The 16,917-nt window shown below is 35.1% G+C and overlaps 1 protein-coding gene across 10 annotated transcripts in view; it reads right to left on the reverse strand.

Moving 5' to 3' along the window:
• The window catches only part of ROBO2 (roundabout, axon guidance receptor, homolog 2 (Drosophila)), a 1,357,399-nt gene that overhangs the window by 19,054 nt on the left and 1,321,428 nt on the right, over positions 1-16,917 (reverse strand). For all 10 annotated transcript variants that reach the window (XM_012731356.1, XM_012731319.1, XM_012731342.1 and 7 more), the window contains 2 exons: positions 12,001-12,261; positions 7,875-8,080 (listed from right to left, as the gene is read on the reverse strand). In XM_012731356.1, the coding sequence (XP_012586810.1) occupies positions 7,875-8,080; positions 12,001-12,261 (467 nt within the window). The remainder of the gene's footprint in view (positions 1-7,874; positions 8,081-12,000; positions 12,262-16,917) is intronic.

The following is a 16,917-nucleotide window of genomic DNA, read 5'->3' on the forward strand; positions in this document are numbered from 1 at the left end:
AGAATTCTATTAGTCACTTACAGTCTCAGTGAGTATGTGAATTTTTACTTCTTTTGAAATCATTCTTATTCATAAAGTTAATTTACTTGGTTTTATTTTTCATAATAAAATCTATAATGTATGCATCACTTTGTCAGTGAACAAATGTTTGTTTCAATTTAAGTAACACTGAATTATCACATTAGCTTCACGTGTGCATTCTTTCAAACCATCAAGTGTAGATACCCTATTAAGTTCACTGTGAAAAGCACAATTCAGGGCCCTCCCTGGTGGCGCAGCGGGTTAAAGCACTGCACTAAGCAGCTAAAGCCACTTCCACATGAGTTTGATCCCCGCCTGCCCTGGAGGAGATCCACATGGTGCTGCAAACCTCTCCTGACCCGCCCGCTGCTCCCCTCAGCAGTGTACTTCATCGATTTGCCTGTTCTCCCTACTCTGTCCCTGGTGAATCCTCTCGCCTTCCTCATGTCTGGCCTGTACCCCAGTTCTGTATGAATAAATAAATAAATCTTTTTTAAAAAAGCACAATTCAATTCTCCATCAAACAACTGACCCCTTTTACCAGATATATCTATCTCCTTTCCTCTTCCCTTGTGATAACCCCTAACTGAGTTTTATAGCCTAAAGTTTTTTTTTAAGTTTATCTGTTTTGTTTCTCAACATAGTGCATGTGAATGAAATATAATATTTGTCTTTCTGCCAATTGTTAAAGTCTAAATTAGTACCTCTTTATCACCTTGATTCCACCACAACTTCAACCCTATTTCAGAAACAACCTCTCTGTGACTGTGTATTTCAAACATCTGCACTTGGTAGCATTTCAGGTCTCGTATATTACCATCTGCTGCATGCATATATTTCCTCTTCTAAACAGTGAAACTCTAGAGATTAGGAACTATATCTTATTCATTTTCATTTTTAGTGTGCAGAGGCATTGTACAAGAGGAATTCAACAAGTAAGCACAGTGAATTAAACATTTTTACATTTTCATTATTAATTCTTTTGTGATTCTGTTTGACACATTATTTCCTAGCAATCACTTATTGTAGTTATAGAGAGAGTGTGCTCATAAGAACTCCTAGAAACTTTATTTAATATGGCGTATAATGTAAGTCAACTTTTGCTAATTTCTTGGACAATGGAGAAAACAATAAGATAATTATTTCCAAGGAGAAATTTAAAAAGAAATTAATATATATCTTGGCTATGCTTTGAGACTCTTGAATATTGGTATTTATCAATATCTGATTCAAATTTGGATAATGATATTAAAATAAGTAAGCATTAACATTTCTCTTCTGACTTCGCCATTACCCTCCTTGCCCATCTTAAATAGTTGGGTCTGTTTTTTAGTTTTTCAGCTTCCTGTTCAAGTTGGATTGTTGTGTGAATACCATGTAAGGATTTAGCATGTTGACAAATTTAGCCTCTGACCCTGCAAAAATTAGGAAAAAAATGTATATCACAGCAGTGTCATTAGAGAAATGTCATCCTGTGAGATCTCTCAACAGAGAGCTAGTTTGACTTTTTCAAAACCAGGTTTTTTTTTTTTTTTTTAAAACTCAATCTTCCAGTAGGAACAAATCCTTCATATAATAATTTCTGCATACAAATTTGCCCCTAAACAAATCAACTACTTTCGCCTCTTGCCTTTGCTATTCATCTCAGTCATAAATGCTTTTTGCCATTTAGAAAGTTTCCCTTGAAGTTTTTTTTTTTTTTTTGCCTTCCTATGGAAGGGACAGTCACATGAAAGACACAGCCTCAAGTGGTATTGTCCAATATAGAAAGAATATCTGCTAGTCATGCTGTTCTCCACAAGGGCAAGGTGACAAAGATACCATCAAGGTTGAACAGAAGAGTTTTATAGAGATTTGGCCATGGGGAGGAATGGGGAAGAGCAAGTGCCTCAGGTTGATAGAACTGAGTTCCCCTTCCTTCAAAATGGAGGGTATAGAACATAAACAGAAGAAATATCTTTGTTCTCCTTCTATCTTCTGTCTTTATCTTGACACTCCCAACTTGCTATTTTAGTATATTGTATGGCATGGACCCATTTCCCATAAAGATTTTAAAAAATAGCGGTAACACCCTATGAATTAAAAGTACATAAAATATGTCAAATTTCCTCCATGTTCTAAAGTATCAAATTTATTTAACTGTTAGGGATGTTACCTATTTGTAGATAGTATTCTTTTATTGATATAAGCAACCATAATTTTCTGAAGATTTCCTTAAACTAAATTTTAAACAGACACATGATGGAAAGAAATGAAAAACATTGATTCAAGAATTTAAAAGTAAGCAGTTTTGTGATAATTGGTTTTTGTTCACAAATGTAAATATAAGCATGAAAATTAAGATAAATGCTAGGTAAAACAGCTCAGTTAGAGATTCTTCGCAAATTACAAGCAATCCATACAAATTTGACATGTTATAGCTCCGAGCATAATCAATACATATTTAAACATTTAATGAAAAATGAATTTATGTCACATAGGCAAATTTATTTGTGTTTACATTTTCAATCTTTCCAGATTTCCCAGGATTAAAATTGCCGAAAGACCAAAAAAAAAAAAAATCTCCAATTTATTCAAGTAGCTAAGGAAGAAATGCATAGAAGACATTAAGTTGTTGCTCAAATGTTACTGAGCAGTAAAATACCATGATAAAGTGGCATCTTGCTGTGTCTCTATTACATCTTCAGCACTAAAATTAATTTATGATCAGTCATCAATTCATTTACATGTCGTTTTATGCTAAATCTTTCCTTGCTGATAAATGCTTATCCTTAGATCCATTAAGCTAGAGTAAAGTCTGTGCTTTATAATATGACCCTGCTAATTGTTGCATTACCATTTTTATGAGATACAAAAACTCATTGTCCCATTTTTTTAAAGCCAGTATTGAGTCCAAGAACTCTTCCTACAAAGTGCAATTTGTCTATCTATTCAGTGATATCTTATGCTGTAAGTGTCTTTCAACAAATCAATCCAAATATTGACCACAGCCAACATGTAGAAAACATGCCTAACCTTTAGAAATCCTTCTTTCACTTGGAATATATTGACTGTGCAACAATGCTATGTATAATCCTGAGAGAAAAAAAGCACATGTAATATCCACAGAAAGCAAAAGTGGCAATTAAACCACCTATTCCTTAGGACATATAGCATCACTTAACTTTTTCATTCACATAAAAATATGGTATTTCCCTTTTACCTATTACATTTTGACATATTTAATTTCTTTTTAAATCACAGCTGATGAGGTAACCTAAGAAAATGATTTAATTATTTTTAGCATTATCTCTGAAATTTCCCTAATACAAAAAAATAGTATCCTAGAGATTGTGTAGCAAATCTCTAGCTTTCGGTCACACTATTAGTGGCCAACTTCGTAAAAGCTGTGTGGTCCGGTTAGATGGTGAGACTGCCAGGTTTTATTGTTTGCAAAATGATCTGGTTTGGTTTGGGAGTTCTAGTAAAAACCTCCAAAGACATAAAATACAGAAAATATAGAGCCTTTTAGCTGTGGCATTTATGTGAGGTCCAAGCAGTCAAGGAAACTTATTCATTCCACTTTGTAGCACTCACTCTTAGTCACTCTCTTCGTGATCACTGAGGCAGTTAGAATCTTGGCTCCAAGTTCAGGACATTCACTTCCCGCCCTCTATCCTAGTGCCTCTGTTTCTTTATTCCTGTGGTGGAGTTATTAGATGCAGGAAACACTTACTCTTGACTCCCACCATGGTCATTTTAGGAAAATGGATTGAAGGCTTCCCCCTGCCCAGTGCCCCAAAATGGGGTTTCGGATGAAATATTGCAAGCATACTCCTGAAGAATGAAACACTCCCATATGTTAACATTTTAGCCCTAGAGTGTGATGTGCTGCAATAAAAATATTTTGGTAGTTTATTATAAGCAAATAGGTTTAAATTGTGAATAACTTAAAATATTATAAAAACAGGAGTCTCTGTCTATAGTGCTGACAGTTGAATTTTGTTAGCATAAGTCACTGTAACAATATAGAACAAAATATGAAAAAGATTAACCATATCTAAAACCTACTACTTTGGTTTTGATTCAGGATGCAGGGTACATTAGCAAGAGCTCATGATAACAGAAATAATGTTATATCTGCATAAATATAAATTTACTCATACGTATGTACAAATATACACTCACATTCACAAACAGAGGGAGAGAATGAGAGAGAGAAAGAAACAGAGTAATTAAGCAGGAAATTATTTCCTATTAAATATGCCAAATCCAGAGATTAGAAAACAGTTGTGTGTTTCCAAAGCAGGAATCACTATAATTTATCTTAAAAATAAGATAGATTGATTTTGAACAATCTTCTTTAACTTATTACGTAAATGATTTGGAAAATGAACTTAAACCCCTCTGTGACTCAATTTTCTGACTTACAAAATGAGTAAAAATAAGGTTGTGATGATTAAATGAGTTAGCATATTTTAAAAACATGAGCACAGTGATATGCAAACCTTTTCTATAAAGTGCTAGGTACCAAACATTTTAGGATTTACTGTTTCTGCCATATAATCTTTGTTTGGTTTGTTATAACTCTTTGAAAATGTTTAAAACAAAAATCCTTAGCCCACTGAGACACATACAACACACATACACACAATCAGACCCTGCTACAAAGTGTGTCTTACACTTACTAAGTGCACATTGTTGTTATTGAACCTAAATTCTTAGCCGAGTAGCTGAAGGAAAAGACATTCAATAAATACTTATGATGGAAATAAATAGTACAATAAATGTGCAAATACATATTTTTCACTATTCAATTCAGTATGACTATTAGTATTTCCCACAATTCACATATTTAAATCTTAACCTCAGTGGGGTGATACTTGGATGTGGTCTTTGGCAAGCTACGGGATGTAGACGAGCTCCTGAGAGTGAGTGCATCCAGATAGGGGTACGGCCCTCATAAAAAGAGACTGGAGTGCCTGCACTCTGCACCATGTGTGAGAGTCAGAGAGAAATGCAGGCACTGCAGCCTGGGAAGGCACCATAACTGAATCTGCCTCTCCTTTGATTATGGGCTTCCTGATCTGCAGAATTAGACAAATGTATTTCTGTTTCTTTTGCTATCTTGTCTATGCTATTGTTTGCACCAGTCCATGTCAACTAAGCAATTGAGGTGGGATATGAAATTATCAGCATTTTCAACACTTCTGGCCTTTTTTTCCATGCATGAAACATTATTTCAAAGTTTAAGAAGTCCCTCACAAATTATTTAGCTGTAACCACTTGGAATTAATGTGTGTATTTCTTTACTACAAGGACTCTGTACTTTTTTTTTTTACCCCAGAAGTTCCTAATGAGGCAGATGTTGGAATGCAATATATCCAAATAAAATCCTGTAATCTTATATACAGGATTTTAAGCACATCTCTGTACTATCATTGGCCTGTCATTCTGCTCAGCTTTAAAGTTTCAGGGACGGGGCTTAACTATCAGCTCTGTTTAATAAAAATGGTCATTAGTTTCATGAAAATGAAAATCTCTATCAGGGCATTTCAGGTGACTGTAATGATTAATGTAGTCTCGCCACACACAAATGTAGAACTCAAAGTAATTTACAGCAATATCAGAATCCTCTCTATGTGCACTTACCATCTTAAATACATACAAACTAGTAAGATCAGTGTCTGTTTTATTGCCTCTCTAATTAAGCACCATTAAACTAGCCTTAAGCGTGTGAAGAAAACATGAACACATTTGAACAATATCCATTCACATGTAGATCTCTATAAGAGGTCTATGTAGACAACCACAGCAGGGCCATCTCTACAGATATGTGAATGCACACGTGTTCACACACACTCTACTACACTCACAGCTCCATATTGTCATACATCCCTACAAACACGCACAACATTACTCACACACCCATCTATCATGTCACTCACTTACCAATCAGTCACTCATACCTCCTACACCCCCACCCACACACACCTTTGGGAAGAAAATATGCTTTCTTCCTTTTGTATCTTAAATTTGCTTATATTACTATGGCACCCTAGAAAGCAAATCCAATCATGATCATACTTTTCCCACAAAGTTATTGTATTGTATGTAGTGCTCGCTCCCAAAAAGGGAGAGTTTTCATTTGGCTACTTTTGTGTATGGTACGTTTATTTATTTATCTATTTTTGACTGAATGATGCATTATTCATGGAATAACTACATCATGGAGTATACCTCAATACCTGAAGGTTTTATATATGGCAGTAATTAAGCAGTGAATTCCAGTAGGAAAGCAGACTTTGCTTTCTTAGCAATAAAAACTTCATTTGGAATGAACATTATCCTAGCTACAGGAGAAATGCAGATTGTTTTTAGCCACTGTTATATTAAGCGACTTGAGATGTGACTAAGAGGTGATCACATACATGTTTAAGATGACATTCTCCTGATTTACACATGTATTTATCATCTTTGACATGAACCATTTAATAAAAGAACTGTATAGGCTATAGTCAACTTTACCGCCCCATTATTATTGCGATTCTTTATTACATCCCTAATGGAAAAGAGTTCAGTATCATTAGTAGAATATGCAAAAATATGCAGAATTTTACCCCGAAGGAGATTATGTTAGAAATTCAGGCAAAGGGGCTTAACATAAGAGTGCATTAATAAGTTAGCTGTGTCTGCACTCAACGATTTTAACTTTTGCTCTGCCACCTTCTTTCAGATCTGTATTTCATATCACAGCAGCATGTCTGCAGTTCTTAAATCTTAATTATCCTGGCAAGCAGACATCCCCCAAATGAGAAGAAAAACTAAAACACGAGCTCCTGTATCATATATTGTGTAGTTCTAGAAGGATGCAGAAGAAAATTACAGGTGCCGATGCTTCTCCATCATTGTAATTAACCTGTTTCCATCCGTGTCTGCTAAACTCTAACATGTATTTGAACTTGGTGCAAGTTTGGAAGGTGCTGGAGTAAAATTAACTGTTAAGTGTGACTGTGGTAAAATGCCTCCTGGGCAAAATAGAAATAGGTGGTTTGCTGATGAGACCCAATGACATGCAAACACAAGACTTACAGTTGTAGTTAATTCTCTATAATCATGGTCAAAGGAAAGATGGCCACTTGAAGAGGAAGACTGAATTTTTTACTTTCTTCTGTATTATTTGTGCACATGCTAAGACTTATTTTTTCCCAACAAATTTGGTGGAAAAATTGTAGTTTACTGAGGTCACCCTGAGCAAGTACTCACTGTAGCCTTTCTCACCATGGACCAAGCCATAGGGCGCCCAAGGAGTAAACAGCAAAAATAACAGTATGTCTTGGGAAAGGAGAGCTTATTGGATTCTGCCATGCAAAACGAGTAAGTGTAGGGTTTATCTCACTATACATTTTCTCCTCTCTAATGCCTTTACAACCTTAGAAAGTCTTATTCTGAAGACTAGCTTATATTCATCAGTGAATGATTTTACAGAGTGAAATATCAAGAAGCATTTTAAGATTTCATTCACTTTGTATGTTGCTTCTGATATACAAAATATATCATTTCTAAAAGTCAGGGTTTTTATGTAATGGACTTGGTTCCCTAGAAGAGTGAACTTTTCATGAAAGCCCTAGATATAATTGAGTTTTTCTTTCATGTCTTTAAAGCTTTTTAAAATTCATGAATTTTCTTATCATTCTTTCAGCAATGCAAAAGTATTTCCAAATCCTTTTTGAATTTTGTGTTTAATATTAACATATTTTAAATGCTACAGAAATAGATGGAGTGGAATAAATCTTACATAAGGAACTATTTGATTTTGATGCATTTTAATGTCATAAATAGGTCAGTTATTTCTATTAAATCGGTTCCATTACCTGTCACAGAGCTGTCTAGATTGTCCATACTGGATCCAGGTGTCTGCTCTAGAGCTCTCAGGGGCCTTGGGATTTCTAAAACTTCCTCCTCGTCATCAGCATCATCATCTGGAACATCTGTTTCCAAATCAGAGATCAAGGCTCCGGACATGTAACCTAATGGTGGAACTGGGGGCTGTGGAGGTTGATTATTGCTTTGAATGTGCCTAGAATTCAAATGGAAAGGTGAAGAAGAATTTGTTAACATTCCACAAAACTGAAATTAGGTTAAGTAGCATGCTATGGTAACTAGTTTTTTCTTGTTATTCACCCTTAATTAATAGTGGTGCTTACAGTACTTTCTTACATTTTAGCAGAACACTAAGCCCTGTAAATGTGACTCACCAAACAACAAAATATAGATTATCAAACATTTCTATTGGTATTTATGGTATGGTACACACACACGAAAAAATATGTAGAACCCACTTTTTGTATAGGTAAGTCAACCAAAGAAATCTTATCTTTTACAAATAACTGTTTAAAACTGACATTTTTGTCCAAAAAAAGAATGTTACAGTTTTGTTTTCCAGTTTAGTGTCCAAGAAGTACTCAGTCTAAGTAACCTTGTGACATTCATGAATGGGCTTATGGAGATAGAGCAGGTAGAGTCTACCATTCATGTTCCTTGCTCCCAACGATGAGGGTATTCCGTATTCCCCACCCTCCAAGACTTTTTCCTGCACAATCCCCACACAGCAGGCCAGGTACTTGCTTCCCCTTTAGCCCAGTTTAGGACAGGGTTGACTGCATTGTGTTTTAGACCTGATGTGCTCTCGCGCCTACCCAAGTCTTAAAAACCTTAAAACCAGAAATAACTCAACTTCTTCGCAATCTCTGCATTTAGGACATTGTGTGATAAAGGGAAACCTCTGAGGTAAATGAAAAGCTCTAATGTCAACTTTGTGAAGCAGACAGGACACCTATTTCCAGCTACCTTTTAAGATTTATTAAGGTGAAGTCAAAATGTGACTTAGATGACAAAGCATGCAAAATGGGGGGGTGCACACAGGGCTTCAGTTTACTCCATTTGGAACTAGCTATTAGTTTCTACTAAGCCATAAAATGCTAATTGAAAACAAACCTCTGCTATTGTTTACGACCTTAAAATGTGAATATACTACATGCTTTGACAAATTCAGTTTTTTCTTTGCCTTAATGTTATGTATTTAAGAGACCTTTGCTATTTAAAATAAATACAAAACAAGGACTATGTGTTTTCTTAGTTTTTGAATTAAAGATACAAGATTATTTTCCTTTAATATTTACTTTGAGGGTAATATTTAATTCTTCAAGAATTTAATTTTCCTCTCCCAACTGCATTCTTGAGCTTGCACTCAGCTCCAAAGTTAACAAGAGTCTAGATCTTTCAAAATTAAAAACAAAAACAAAAACAAAAAAAAAACTATGTCAGTCTGGAAGCTCCCTCAATGACACCAAGCCCAGATCTTTTTAGAGATCAGGAATTTAGGGCCACAAGTTACTTTCTGACATTCCTCATAACTCGTTCATTAAAAAGCCAGGAGGCTTCCTAACCACTAGTATAGAACATCTTGAGGACTGACAATCACATGTTGGAATTTGTTGCCTATGAACCTGTTTGTGATTTGGTGATGGAGACAACCAGGGGGGTGAACAAAGGAACACAAAGTGATGTTTAGATACATGACTCTTTTTGAATGGTGTGCACTTTGGTCCAACACTCCAGTCCTATATCCATGCTGACATCTGTTGTTAGAACAAATATACATTTAGGCATTGAAAACACACTCCTTGAATTCAGCAGGATTTGAAGATTAAATGAAATATGAGAAGAGGGCGTATAACATTTATAAATATCATCTAGTGACAGGCACTGTGCTGTGTACTTCATGCCTCAATGAACACAATCCCTGGAGGTGGAACCTGGGAATCATTATTTTTGAAATGTTCCTCCTGTGATGCTCATATGCAGCCCAGATGGAGAGGCACTTCATAGCAGAACGCCAGTGTCCTGTGCAAGCGCTTGGATGCTACAGCTCTTACAAAGGGCAACAGGAACGACATTCTACAGGACTGCATAGGGATATACTCAGAGAAAGCTGGAACAGGTATGGAGGGATTACTTTGTTCATTTATTTAGCAAATCTCTTCAAATGCTTACTAAATAGGGCATGCTTCTAAAAATGGAAAGCCCAGCAGTGAACAAAACCCAAGCTCTTGTGAATAATAACAGCTATAACATAGGCAAGAGACTTTAGTACATAATGCACTGGTACAGTCTCCTTTAAGCCCCCCTTTTCCTTCTCCCCCACAAATCTCTGATGTATATTGAAGAATTTGACCTTGCCCAAAGAAAAGTTAGATCTTTGCCCTTTACTTCTGGGAGGTAATCACAAAGTTGTTGAAATGTCTGGTTTGATAAAAGAGCCTGTTTAACTGGAATCAATGCTACTCCAGAAAGTCTACCATTAGGACTAAGGTATGGGCTTTGAGCCACACAGTGTCAGCAGTTCTTCAGCAGAGGCTGGAAAATGAAGTCAGGCACATGGACAGTTGAGGGCCAAATTCTCCAGACCTCAGAGCTGATGTGGGTTCCCTGGCTGACAATACTCCATGTGACTGTCACAAATCACCTCTGGGGAGGTACTGCCTTCCATGACTCTAATGGAAACGCCATTTCGAAACTTCCCTAGATGTTTTCTTCCCTGTGCATCTGTTTTCTTAGCAGATTTGAGTGTAATAACTTTTGGTGATTCTCTCTAGTAAATTTTTGAGACTGAAGGTGGTCTTGAGGACTTCAAAAACTTGTACTTGATGTCAGAAGTGAAAGCAGTCTTGAGGGCTCTCCTATCATTTTGTAAATGGATTAAGCAGCATTAACATCATCATAGCCTGGGGGGAACTGAAGCACAGAAATGCTAAGCAAGTTGCTCACTGTCACACAGCCTGTAAGTAGGAGCAGTGGCAGTGTTCGCTGTCGGCTGCCCACAATCAAATATCAGTCCAAGCAATCGAGGTGTGGAGGGGAGTCTAGGTACCATGCACTGTGATTCGCAAATGCAGGGAGCTAGCATCTGTACTTCATGGGGCTAAATTCATTAGTTAACTTGATAGAAATCTTATTCTTAAAAAACTGGTTGTACTTAAGTATCAGTTTGTTTTAAAGCAGGTTGATAATGAAATATTAGTGCCTCACAGCAAATTGTAGAAAAAACATATGATTAAAACATTCAAGAATGTTTCTTTCTAAGAATCTATGTTTGTAATAAGCTTTAATTGACATTCCTATCTCTTTGTATAGTTAACTACAAATAGTACATTAGTACTGACAATAAGACTTATTATCAGCTTATTCTAGTAGCTAAAACTATAAAAGACACATTTTTTTCATGAAAATTTACAGTAAGATCAAGCACAATGTATAAGAAAGAATCAGAGGTTTTTCACTGAGAGTTCACTTTCAAGAGTTCATATACGTTACTATAGAAGCATGAAAGTTGTCCAAGTTGTTTTCTTGTCATGTATCTGTCCTAGATTGACAGAAGACCAAAACAGATTACCATTTATACCTTATGAGAGCTTATGGACTGATTAGAAAAGTGGATTTTGGGGTTTGTATTTTAATCTAGGTATTTTGGGATGCATTTTTTAAATGTTTCATTTAATTCAGTTCAAAGAAAGTCTTTTAATAGTTGACACTAACCATATGCGATTTACAGAAGTTTACATCTACATATTCATGACCATAGACAGAATTAATCACAGGCCCTCCAAAGAATCTAAAATGAGTCTTTTATTACAGCATTGGAAGTGAGTGCAAGAATAAGCCAATAGAAGCAAAACCATAAATTAAGTGATATTCAGTATAGCCAAAAGCCCTTTTGCCTGAAGTTCAATAGATCTAAATTCTTGTTCTGGCTCACTCTAGTTATGTGTCTTTGGTCAAATTACTGGACATTTCTTCAGTCAATTTCCTTAACTAGATAATTAAAGACTGACTCAAAAGCATTTCTAATCTCAGCTGTATCATTCTATGAGACTCTCTTGTGAAAAATGTGAAAATTAATTTCCTCTACCCATGTGTTAGAAGCATCAGGGTATTTACCATGTTTGCTTTGCTGTATCAAACTGATAGGCTCTTGTCAGCTCATCCAGGTGAGCCTGCAGCATGGGTTGCATTTCTTCTCGTGGGGATGGAGTGAGAGTAGCAGTAGACTGCTGTCCAAAGGAAATAGCAGGAGAAGAAGCCACGCCTCGAACAGGAGGTGTTGGAACGCGGTCATCATCTTCTTCCAGCTCGTCCTCCATGCCCTGGTGTAAGTATGTTTGTACTGGTAATGGAGGGCACCAGCTATCACTGTCATAGCTGAAAGTAAAGGAGAAGAAAAGCACATCGGCACCTATCACACACGCACACACTCTCCAAGCTGACAGTGAGCAACCACTATGGCTAATTTTTTCCCCCTTTCAAGTTGTTGGTAGTGCCACATTAAATCACCTGGCTGTTATCTTAATTTCTAATCATAGTTACACTTGTTATCTTTCAATTGAATATGCTGATAAAGATCATCTAAGAAACATTAAATAATTTTATTTATTTCATTTTTAGACCTATGCTCACCTTTCATTCTATATGACATATAAATCATGAGATATCATGATGCAAAATGCACATAAGGTCCCTTGATTGTCTTAAGTCGTTTAATTTTCTCAGTAGACAAATCACACTTCCCTTTAGCTTGACATCTAATTTCAAATCTCTAAAACACAAGATCAAACGCTAGTACTATCAAATACATATTTAAAGAACAGCAATTTTTAAAAGCAGCATTATTTTAGGGACTTTGGCTTGGGAATTGAAAACTAGTAAGTTTTAAATAACACCCCATCAAAAGCTTTTCTACTTAAACTTTGTTCTATTGTGTTACATAGCCAATAGACTCTAAGATAATATAAAAAAGAGGCTATCACTGCCCTATCACACAGGTTGAAGTTTTACTCCTTTAAATATCTCCTAAATTTTTTCTCCCACATTTTACCTCTACTTTGATGATCATGGAGCAGCCTCATTCTGATGTGAACTATCCCAATAGTCTCGTGGGAAGTCATCATCACCTCTGCTATCCTACCTTCCATTCAAACAATAGGATTACATTTTAAATTCTTAATTCACATATTTAGAATTATTCACTATTGCTAACATAAGAAAAAGTCCTAACTCCTGAGCTGTACCCAAAATACCTCCCCCATCTGGTAAGCCTTTGTTTCTACTACTTTCTCAGTACTTCCTACTCTACATTTTTTTCTGGATATGAATAGATCTGTCTGAATGCGACTGTTCTCAAATTATCTGCCTGTGATCTCCTATACTTGCCTTTGAGGTTCAATTCAGTTTTGTGAAGCTTTCTCTATGCCTGCCATCTGGAACTGATCACGATTCAATAATGTATTGGGATTTTTTGTTACATATATTTTTACCCTCCACTTATGTGGGATCCTTAAACTCCAGTACTCAGTAATCCCCAAGTTTGTGTTTTTAGCATCTAGTACAGTATGTAGCATATAGATGACTTTCATTAAATAAACTGAATAGAGAATAAATATTACAAATGCATATACCTGGTCTTACTCTCCTCTACAAAGTCTTAATTTGTAAATGTCCAGATGGTTTTTGAATATTTTTACCTGACTATCCTTTCTAGTATAATCTCACATAAATTGAATTTATCACAAAAATCAGCACGTGATTGGTCACCTGATTCTCTGTACTTTCTGCTAAATTTTGCTGCTAAACTAAAATTGATTTAAAAAATAATGTCTATTTAAATAGTATGAATATATCCTCCATTTATTCAAAAATCATTTGTCAGGCAATTGGATAAATGCAACTCGGGGACATGCTGGCATTAAGCAAATAGTCAACAATATCAACTACTGTGAGAGTACAGAGGAGGGAGACGAAGACAGCAGCCTTGGGAGTGGGGAGGCTGTAGAGATCCCCAGAACAGGGACTGTTCTAAGCAATATGTGGCAGCCCAGAGAAAGAGAAAATAGAGTGTCTGAACATCTCAGACATTTTCTAGCTGATAAGAATTGGCAAGTAAAGAGGAAAAGAGAGGATGTGTGCTAGATCACAGAGGATCTCATCAACTGAGGAGCTTGGAATTTTGCCTATGGATGATAGTCGCTAATAGTTTTATGTGCAGAATGAGATCACTTTTGGCTGTTCAATTTTCCTCTCATTGAGGCTACCTGAATCATCTTTTACCTCAATGAGTCGCAATCAGAAGGCTTTATTTTAGAAATTTTATATAGTCTGTAGGAATACCTCTTCTGGTTTTTATGTTTCATAAAGACCAGCAAACTTTCATGTTTACAAATGACTATTTTTATACATTAGGAAATAATCAGCTAGACTTTTATTCTCATGAACTGACTATATTTAAATACCAATCTGACCTAAAAAAACCTCTTGCTCAAAAATGACAGCATTTTTGTTTTTTTTTTTTACCTGTTGGATATCAGTTAGATATCATTTGGAGAAAGATACTCTTGCATAAAATATGTATAATTCACTATCTCAGTGGAATTTACTACCTTTAGTTTTTACTCAATCTAATTAATCCTGTGTACCATGTACAAATTGGGTTATGGAAACATTAAAATGATTTGAATGAAGTATTCACTTTTCTTCATTATATACTTCAAAGTATGTTTTCCATCAAGTATGTTGAAGATTCAACCTACATTTTCAGATATTTTTTGTAATTTCTCCAAAAACCCCTGATAAAAATAAATTTGTTGATTCATTAGTTTTAAATAATATGACTTATTTCAAATTAGCTATATTCTGCTTATTTGTAGCTAAGACTACAATTCTATTTACCTTAAACTTGTAAATCTTTCGAGTTCCAGGCTTAATCCCCTATATTTTATAAAGATTTCCATGATGAGGTCAACTAACACTGACATGTTACGCTTTTGAATTTGCACTGACAATATATTTCCACATTTATGTGAAAATTGATTATATGTTGTCATGTCATTTCCAATGTTGGTCCCTGTAATTATTTTCTAATTTATTCTGCTTTCTCACCTTTCAGTTGTTAAGTGTATTTTCCTTTAGTGGATTTGAGCTATATTAAAGAAATGGCATTGGATTATTCTTGTTGCTACACCTGCCATAATACCTTAAAAATAGAAGGCAATGAACATATTTATTAATTTGAAATGAAAATATACAAATGGATTAAGTTTCTTTTTCTTAATTTACTTATTTGACTCCAAATGCTTCATTAAGGCAAACAATATGCATAAGAAGCCTATTTTTTTTTAATTGCCCATTATTAGTGTGGAATGCACACACTGTTATTCTTCATCAATAGTTATAATTTAATCTACTCCATATAACTTGTTATAGAATGGTTCATTTTTTGTTCCATAAACTCATGCATGCACTTTCATTGCCTACACTGTCTTATGCCAGTGACATAGTAAATATGGATAAAAGAGCATGTTTATATATTCAACCATTCAAATGAAATTAGTCATTTCTTAAATTATCCTTGTTTCATAAACAGTGAATTATTCTTATTTCCAACAATATAAAGGAAGCTTGAGAAAAGAGAGAGAAAAAAGAAAGACAAGAAGAACATGAGAGAATACTGAAAGGAAGTTAGGACTTGGTGCATTTATATGAGAGGGAGAGCTGTTTAGCAGGTCTGAGTTTCTCCTGTCTTAATATATTTGTTCCAGAACAACAAATACTTCAGTCTCATGCAGTTTCTGAAGAAAGGCAAGAAGGAAACACACAACATTATAAATGTTATGTAAAATATAGCTCTGTTTTTAGAATTCCTTTCACGTTTAAAGATATATGTCTTATTTGAGCATTGGAATTTTGATTTTTCTTGTAACATTAAAAAAGGCTGTGAGAATGTTTCTAATGCTTTTCTAAAGGTCTTCTGGCCACTCTTTTGAGAGAAGTGTTATTCTTTGACTTATTGTCAGTGGAGTATGAGGCATCATATTATCTGTCTTGACTGCTGAATAAGAAAAAAGACAACAAATCAATGTTGTATGTGAACTAACTTGTTAAGGCCAGATACAAATACCAAATCATTAATAAAAATACAATGAAGTTCAATGCCCTCAAAAGCTTGCCAATTTCTAATTGCAATAGCAAAAACAAAGCACTAGTTTTCTATTTAATTACTTCTGAAATCCTCCTAGCACCACATGTAATAAATATACATCATATTTACAGCTAGGAACAAATACATCTTGACATATTTGTTAAAGACTAGAGAGGCATATTGATGAGAAAAAAACTTTTACCATGGTTGCTATAGTATTGAATTAATAGCACATATTTTTCTATTTAAGATATATTTGATAACTTTTGATACTTTATATTGAGGGGGAAGTGCCTGAGAAAAGACCTGGAGAGAAACTTAATGATACCTAAGCTTTAGAAACAATATTAAACACTAATAAAATGAGATTATTTTTTTCAAAATGGTGACAATTCTGAGCTAGGTATAGCTTCCATATTTATCACTTTCCTTCCTCCTCACTACCATCGTCCTATTTTATTCCCTTAATATTTTATTTAATATTATCCTTATATTGCAATATCCCATGTTATCAACCTGGATCCTGTCTCATATCTTCCAGTCCCTAATTTATATCCAAAGATCATTACCAGTAGACTTAAGACATCACCTTAGATTAGATGCTATCCATGCATATTTCAAGCTCACCAAACTCAACCTCATACGACAGATACCAAGTGATGGAGATACAGAAAATGCTAGAAATGGATGTGATAAATGATACGCTAGAGGTTTAAGGAATAATGGAGGGAGAAAAGGAAGGCAAATCATTTTAACTGGAATATGGTGGGGTTTTAAAGAAAGTGTTGGCATTGCTAAGGAAAGGCTTAACAGTATCCCTTTTATTCTCATTTTTTATTTTACTTTGTGGAGGAAACTATTTCTCCATGTGCACAGACAGTAACAAC

Source organism: Condylura cristata, unplaced genomic scaffold (genome assembly GCF_000260355.1).
Source record: "Condylura cristata isolate star-nosed mole 26May11 unplaced genomic scaffold, ConCri1.0 scaffold00003, whole genome shotgun sequence".
Lineage (NCBI taxonomy): Eukaryota > Metazoa > Chordata > Mammalia > Eulipotyphla > Talpidae > Condylura > Condylura cristata.